The sequence below is a fragment of the Crotalus tigris genome, unplaced genomic scaffold, assembly GCF_016545835.1.
Source record: "Crotalus tigris isolate CLP2741 ecotype Arizona unplaced genomic scaffold, ASM1654583v1 scf7180000018354.2857554, whole genome shotgun sequence".
Classification (NCBI taxonomy): domain Eukaryota; kingdom Metazoa; phylum Chordata; class Lepidosauria; order Squamata; family Viperidae; genus Crotalus; species Crotalus tigris.
The window spans coordinates 1,439,068-1,446,259 of record NW_024096961.1 but is presented as its reverse complement, the minus strand read 5'-3'; the positions used below and the strand labels follow the sequence as shown (position 1 = coordinate 1,446,259).

Below are 7,192 nucleotides of genomic sequence, written 5' to 3'. Positions count from 1 at the left end.
TGGGCTCAGTTGTGGTCGTTAAGTTGAGGAGTACCTGTAGTTTCGACTTCCCTCCAGGTCGACAATTCTGTGGAAAAAAACTTCGTGTTCTGAATTTTGGCATCTTTGCCACATAATTTTATCAGTGCTTCATGTGAGGACCTAATGATATTTAACGAGAATAATGAAGGCCAAACATTGGGGGCCCAAATCCCAAAGGCTTTTTTTTTTTTTTTTTTAATAACTCAGCGCTGTAAGGAAGTAGCGACCAAAAACTGCTTGGGAGTTTCGGGAAGGGCAAGACCGGCAGAAGGAAAGCCGCCGCAAAACTTCCTTTAATGGGGTGGGCAATCCGAAAGCGAGCGGGGGATGCTTCAGAAACTTCGTTGTCGAGAAGGGAGCGGCAGGAAGCCGAAAAGCCGCCGATTGAGACCGATCCAGCCGCGCCCCACTTCGCGCAGTCTGAAGGCGGCGGGGCTGAGGGGGGAGGCGGGGTGGGCTTTGTTATTCGTGGCTTGACAGGCGAGGGGGCGGCAGGAAGAAAACCCACCAGCATCCAGCCGGCTCGATCTCGTCTAGCCCTGAAAGGCGGAGGCGGTAAGCACGGGGAGGGGCCTCGGCAGGCTCAACCACCATAAATGGCGCCCATCCGGCTCTTCGCCCGCAAAGCAGCACGAGCAGCGGCGGCGCCCGGTCACTGCAGAGCCGGCGTCGTTCCCGCGTGGCGCGGCCGGAGTGGTGCGGCGGCGGCTGCTGCGGCGGCAGGAGCGGCGAGAGCGGGCCGGGCGCGGGCGGCGGGCGCGGGCAGAATGAAAGGGCCGTCGGGCGGGCCGGCGTCGGAGGTGATCCGCGAGGGCGAGCTGGAGAAGCGCAGCGACAGCCTCTTCCAGCTGTGGAAGAAGAAGCAGGTGGTGCTGAGCAAGGAGAGCCTGAGCCTCTTCTCGCCCGAGGGCGGCGGCGGCGGCGGCGGCAGGGCCCGCGCCAAGGAGCTGCGCTTCGGCTCCATCCAGAAGGTGGACTGCGTGGAGCGCACCGGCAAGTACGTCTACTTCACCATCGTCACCACGGACCGCAAGGAGATCGACTTTCGGTGCCCGGGCGAGAGCTGCTGGAACGCCTCCATCACCATGGCGCTGATCGACTTCCAGAACAAGCGCGCCATCCAGGACTTCAAGAGCCGGCAGGAGGCCGTCGAGCAGGCGGCGGCGGGCAGTCGCGACCGGCGCTTGGCTCGGGCGCCCTGAGCCCCGCGCCCGGCCAGCCTAGCCAAGGTGAGCGATCGCCGCTGTTTTGGCCTCTAGGTGTAGGTTGCGCTTCTGATCCTCGCTCTCAACTTCTTTCTTTTAAACAAAGTTAGCAATTCCTATTCTCTTTGAACTTTGGGAAAGCTATGCTAGTATCACTCTCTGCTAGGTCCCGCACCTATTCTGTATTTAAGGACTGCAGAAGTTTGCTCTGCATTGGTCTTGATGCTTGGTCCAGATTTTTGAGAGCTGTATTGTTTTATATTGAATAGAAAGGAAACTGTTAGCAAAGAGGGGAAATTTAACTCAACAGTAGCGAATTGACTAACTATAGCTATACACACACACGAGGTACACAAGAATGAGACACAAAGGGTAATTCTGCGCATGTTCCTAGCTAGAAACCAGCCTGCCTCAAAAGAGTTCATTCATTGCAATAGAGACTGCAACATATCTGGGATTCAAGTGACAGGAACCGGAGGCAGCTGCAGAGGAAGAACAGTTTGAAATCTGCTGTGGTGCAGAATTTCTGTCAAAAGAAGCTGCTTGTTTTTTCCCCTCCAGAACTAGTCCCTGAGTCACTGAAGGAGTAGGGAAAAAATACCCCAGTCTCTGTGCTTCTCAGAGGCTTGCTTTGCTTGGTTTACTGAGGCAATTCCTGAGTAAAGACCTGAAGCCAGGAGATACTGGCCTTCTCAGAATTACTCTGCTGAATACTGCCTTAAATGCAGAACTGAATGTAGAGCAGTGTTTCTCAACCTTGACCATTTTAAGGCACGTGGACTTCAACTCCCAGAATTCCACAGCCAGCAAGGTTGAGAAACACTGATGTAGAGGCAAAATGGTCTTTTTCATGCACTCAGACTGTACCTTTCAAGTAGCAAATATTCCCACATTTTTATCTTTCTAAGGTTTATTTTAAAAATGCGAGAGGAGACATATATAATCGTCTTTGTACAACCTTTCTGCACAGTGCTAGAGTTTTGCACAATTATGCCTAATCATTGGGAGAATTGAAATAATTTCAATAAGTTACTCTCCATTTATTTATTGGAAAGTTTAGCACGACTGTAGCAAGCAGCCTTAATTTCTGTGGGGTTCCATGAAAGCTGTTAAGCCCAAACACAGTATTGGTCGCTACTAAGGAAGTGTGTATGGGATTGCCATATTACTTACCTAGAAGTAATTTTTTTGCGGCTCAGTAATGCTGACTATGAATGAATATGTATTGTGTGATGTCGCACTGCTTGGTTTTCAGATGCAGACCTTTATCCTATTCATAATTTGGAGTAGGGTTGCCGTGCAACTGGTGAATGCATTCTTGAGTGAAAATGAATTTCTAAATACTTTAAAGTCCAGTGCAATATATTGCTTGTGTTTGTCATCAGTCACTGTATTAGTAAACCCTATTCAGACATTAGATTAAAAAAAGGGGGAGAGGTAATCACTTTTTTGCTTTTTCCTGTATCCCTAACCATTTTCTTTTCTTTTTTCCAATAGATTATACATCTGGATAATACATTTGTCTTGGACTGAATCAGGACAGGATACCAATGAAGGAAAACAAAGAAGGATGCTACAATACCTAGATTTTTCCAGGTGTGATCAGATGGCTAAGCAAAGAGTCCAAGCTTCTCCTTAGAGGCATTTATAAACCAAAGAACTTTTTTTTTAAAAAAAGAAAAAGACTTAAGGCAAAGAGTAAGGTTGTACTTCCAATACACCCAATTTTGCATTATTTTTTTTTCTATTTATAAGATGCAAAGAACATGTAGCACCTTCAGGTGTGAAACCATTTAAATTATTTGTAATATCTATATTTGTATTTATTTTGATAAACTTTTGTCTTAAATTGCTTTTAGCATTTAAATACCGGTATGTCCATTCCAAATAAAATGGCTTTTTTTTTTACTGTATTTCTGTTGTATGGTATTTCCTTTATTACAAATGAAAACCTGTGTTCTACCTGCACTTCACTGAGAGCTTACCCAAAAAAGTACAAGTTATTAGCCATTTTGTTTGTATGAATTATAAGATACAATCTGTACCGTATATGCCGGCATATAAGACGACTTCCGGAAGCGCTAAACTCGGCACCAAAGATGGGGGTTGTCTTATACGCCGGAAATACTGGTAGTTTCTGGCGTATAAGATGACGTTCTAGGAAGGCGACTCGGCGATAAAGGCGGGGGTCGTCTTATACGCCGGGTCGCCTAATACGCTGGCATATACGGTATATGTAAATGAGAAGGCATATCCTGGCCAGAAATATAATATTTAAGTAGTGCCGACATTACGTATCTCAATACAAATTTACTAATCCAAAGCAGTGGTAAACAGATGGATTCACTGTTTACTCTCTCAAAAAATTTTCTAGGACTATATTGTTTAAAAAGATCAGAAGATTATCTGTGCCAGAAAAATCAATTCATTATTTCTTCCTAATATTTTTAGTCTACCTAGTCCAGCGTATAACATAAAGATGCATTATATATGTAATGCCTTGCAGTTAGATTCACTTCGCTTGAAAAAAGTTCCTTTTTTTGAGGTTTTGAATCAAATTACATATCAGAAGTATATACAATGGAGAGGTATTTTGAACTAAGGATTGTGTGCTCATCATCTAGATAATTTATGAGTTGTAAGAGAAGCACAATATTTTCCAGCATACATTTTCAAGAAAGAAGTGAAAACTTAAAACCTCGTCCTTCCCATTTTTGTTATAATTTCTATTAACTATGGCTTTAGTTGAGTGATTCTATACACTTCATTTCCTTCCAAATTTGAATTATTAACCATCCTTCCTCAGTTCACTTGAAATTAAACCATTTAAATAGCAACCAATCTTCCTATGGCATTGAGTAATGATACACCATTATGAGGAGAAAAGCACTGTAGGTTCCAGAAAAAAAGGATGCTTATTTCCAAGATATGTACTTGATTGCCTGAAGCAGTTGATCATAAAATTAACTGTGAGGGGGAATGGGAGGAAGATGTGCCCAAAACTTCCTGGGAGGGAAACATGACAAGGCAAATACTTCCTGCCTGCTCCACCAGATATGGCAGAGTGGACATGTTCCAGATACCATCAACAAAAAAGGTGTCATCTGGAAATGTGCTTTTCTGTTATGGTGCCTGCTAACTGGAACAGTCACCTTGAAATATGGACAGCTCCTTTTATATTGACCTTTCAGAAGTTTGTGAAAATCTGGCTCTTTCCTCAGGCTTTGTATGTTGTTAGTGGTTTTGTGATTTTTTTAGTGAGCTTTGATAATGGCTTTTTTGGGGGGAAGGGGGATGGTTTGTCTTGCTTGCCATCCAAGGTTTCTTGGATTAACATATAAATTGGATTCATAAATAAATAAATGATTATCGTGGCAGCCTGAAGTTCTGAGCCACTCCAGGCCTCTTGCTAAGAGAAGGTCTGCTGAAGTCCCCTAACCGTTTAAACTGGAGGAACTCCATTTCCTCCTCCCTCCCCACATAATCAGGTTGAGTAGTCCTTGCAGGGATGGTGGAGTGCAAGAAGGAGAATGGCGCAGGAGAGAAGCCAACTGCCTCTTCTAACCCAGCCACACAGCCAGCAGAGTTGCAAGAAGGCCTTTCTAATTCACGCTGTCTTGCTTTTCAAGTAGTGCTTTTCAAATTCTAAAGCTTAAACAACCTGCCAGCTGCCATTGTATCTGCCCAGGAGCAGTTTCTTCCTTTTTAAATATTCTTCCAAGTTTAGCTCTAGTAAGCAAGAGGAAGCATCAGCTTGTGTTATAAAGAGGCAATTTGAATACATAATTTGTAACATTCAGGCAAGGAGTGACAGGCTTGGAGTGAACTCAAGGCCTCTAATAATAGCATCTACGTTCACAGAATCTTTTGAGGTTGACAATGCTTTAAACATATTTTTTTTAACATCCTTACTTCAAACATGTAAATAGGCCAATATCTCTGCAGTGCAGATGGTTGTAGAATGAAATGGGGATTTTATAGAGAAAACAGGAGATGTATACATACAGGCCAATTCACACAACTTGCTAAGCCATCATGTAATAAGTCAACTCATAAGGTCATAAGTTAGACTTATTCATCTAACCATGATTTAGGAAATCATGGCTTACAATATGTGTAAACTCAAAATGAGGATTGCTTCACTCTATTTAGTGAACTTTTAGTTCTAACTTGGGTGAGATGTGTACTGTACCCAATTAATCATGGAGTACATACTTAATACTGAAATCAACATGGCTTTAAGCCTGTGTTACTGACAATGCCTGCATATATTGTTAATTCTAGTATTATCCAATAGAAATTACCATTTGGGTTCCTATTACAATGTAACAATATAAGTTGTCTCTCATCAAATATCACTAGGAACAAAAGACGGCCAAAAAAACTGGATTATGCTGCAGGCTACAGCAGTATTTGCTAGATAGGAGAGAAAAGGCATTTTATATGTAGCTCTGTGTATCTGTGGTTGCATGTTTTTGTTTCAGAATAGCCAGTCACATGCTTTGTGTTACATCTATTCTGCTATCTTGATGAGAAAGTGCAATTGTGTGAACAAATCTTTCCTTTGTACTTTCTCTAGCCAAAATTCAACTGTCTTAAATCTGTAACAATCACATTAATAGGGGTCTATCATTTTCCAAAGTATGGCATTCTAAACTTATTAATAAAAAACATATTTCTCCAGACATTTTAAACATTTGTGTTTATTGCAAAATGATAAATGCATGTAGGGATTGCAACCTGGCAACCTACTTGATTTTCTGCCTGGAACAAGGGGGTCTTTCTTGCTCTGAACACTAAGAATTGTAAAACATGTCTAGGAAAACACTATTGTTCCCATAGCTGGTTTCTAAGCTACCCTTGGAACCACCTCTGGCAATAGCAAATTAAGGGTTAAACTCACAGTGGACTTTTGCCTGGTCCAACATTACTTTTCTTCTCTTTGGAAATTCCTACCCAACAAATATGATTTTAAAAAACTTAAATGACCAAAAATAAGCTTTGAAATATGACTCTTTTTTGTTCTTTATATCAACAATATCCATGGAATTAGTCACTGAACTATCTCTTCTTTCTGAGGGATCTTCTTCTTTAAGAGATAAAAAAACAAAGATACATTCACCATTAGCTGTAAGTAGCCAAAGGAGGAAACCCCAAATTGTCTATATAGAAATCCTCCTATTGTTGGGCCAAATGTCCGTATCAGTGGAGTAACTGAAGCACTGATTCCCAGCATGGCTCCTATGAGAAACAATGGAAAAATCAGATAGCATAGATCAAAATTCATTTTAAGATCTGCACTCGCTCCAATGGATTAAAAAGATCAGTTTCTTAAGTGTTAAAATACATGCATCTGATTATAAATGGGCTCTCTTCTTAGAATATGGTTGATCTAGTCAGACTGTCTTCCAGTCAACTCTCTTTATTAGTCTACCAGCCCATTACCAGACTAAGCATTTTGGAAACATAATATTTGCAAACACTCTTGGGATTGCCTGGAATCCCAGGAGTCCTCGTGCCCAAACAGTGTTCTAGTTTTGTACATCGATCACGTCACCTGACATATTGTGATGTATTGTGATGTTTTTGCCTTTGCGGAGCCAGGGTGGGCGTGGCCTGCATGTGACGCATCTGGCTCGTGGGCCACCAGTTTGACACCCCTGTACTAAGCGGATACATTACAGCATTCTAGGTTCTTGAGAAGAATATGATGTATATGAAGGCCGACACCAGCTAAAGTACTGGCAGCTGTGATTTCACATTTTTGTTTATATAATAATCACAAAGTACAAAAACCTACAGATAAAAGTGGAACAACTGTGTCAAAAGAAAGTACCAACAGTAACAGGTGCCCTGGGTGCAATTCCAAAATAACTATAGCACCACTTAAATACCATTGGCATTGGCAAAATCACCATCAGTCAATTGCAAAAGGCAGCTTTACTTAGAACAACTTACATCCTGCA

At 42.2% G+C, this 7,192-nt stretch overlaps 2 protein-coding genes across 2 annotated transcripts in view; one reads left to right on the top strand and one right to left on the bottom strand.

Annotated features, from left to right (window-relative positions):
• Positions 1-602: 602 nt before the first annotated feature.
• Positions 603-3,139, top strand: LOC120311358 (pleckstrin homology-like domain family A member 2). The gene is made up of 2 exons (XM_039350752.1): positions 603-1,250; positions 2,724-3,139. Exon 1 carries the CDS (start codon positions 618-620, stop codon positions 1,221-1,223), a length of 606 nt encoding a protein of 201 aa, XP_039206686.1. The 5' UTR covers positions 603-617; the 3' UTR covers positions 1,224-1,250; positions 2,724-3,139.
• Positions 3,140-5,909: 2,770 nt separating this feature from the next.
• SLC22A18 (solute carrier family 22 member 18) overlaps positions 5,910-7,192 on the bottom strand; it is an 82,620-nt gene continuing 81,337 nt past the window's right edge. Inside the window, exon 13 of the mRNA XM_039350812.1 lies at positions 5,910-6,467. Within this exon, the coding sequence (XP_039206746.1) occupies positions 6,280-6,467 (188 nt within the window). The 3' untranslated portion in view covers positions 5,910-6,279. The remainder of the gene's footprint in view (positions 6,468-7,192) is intronic.

Excerpts from the sequence above, each read along its gene's own strand:
- LOC120311358 (XM_039350752.1), top strand. The coding sequence starts at position 618 with ATGGCGCCCATCCGGCTCTTCGCCCGCAAAGCAGCACGAGCAGCGGCG.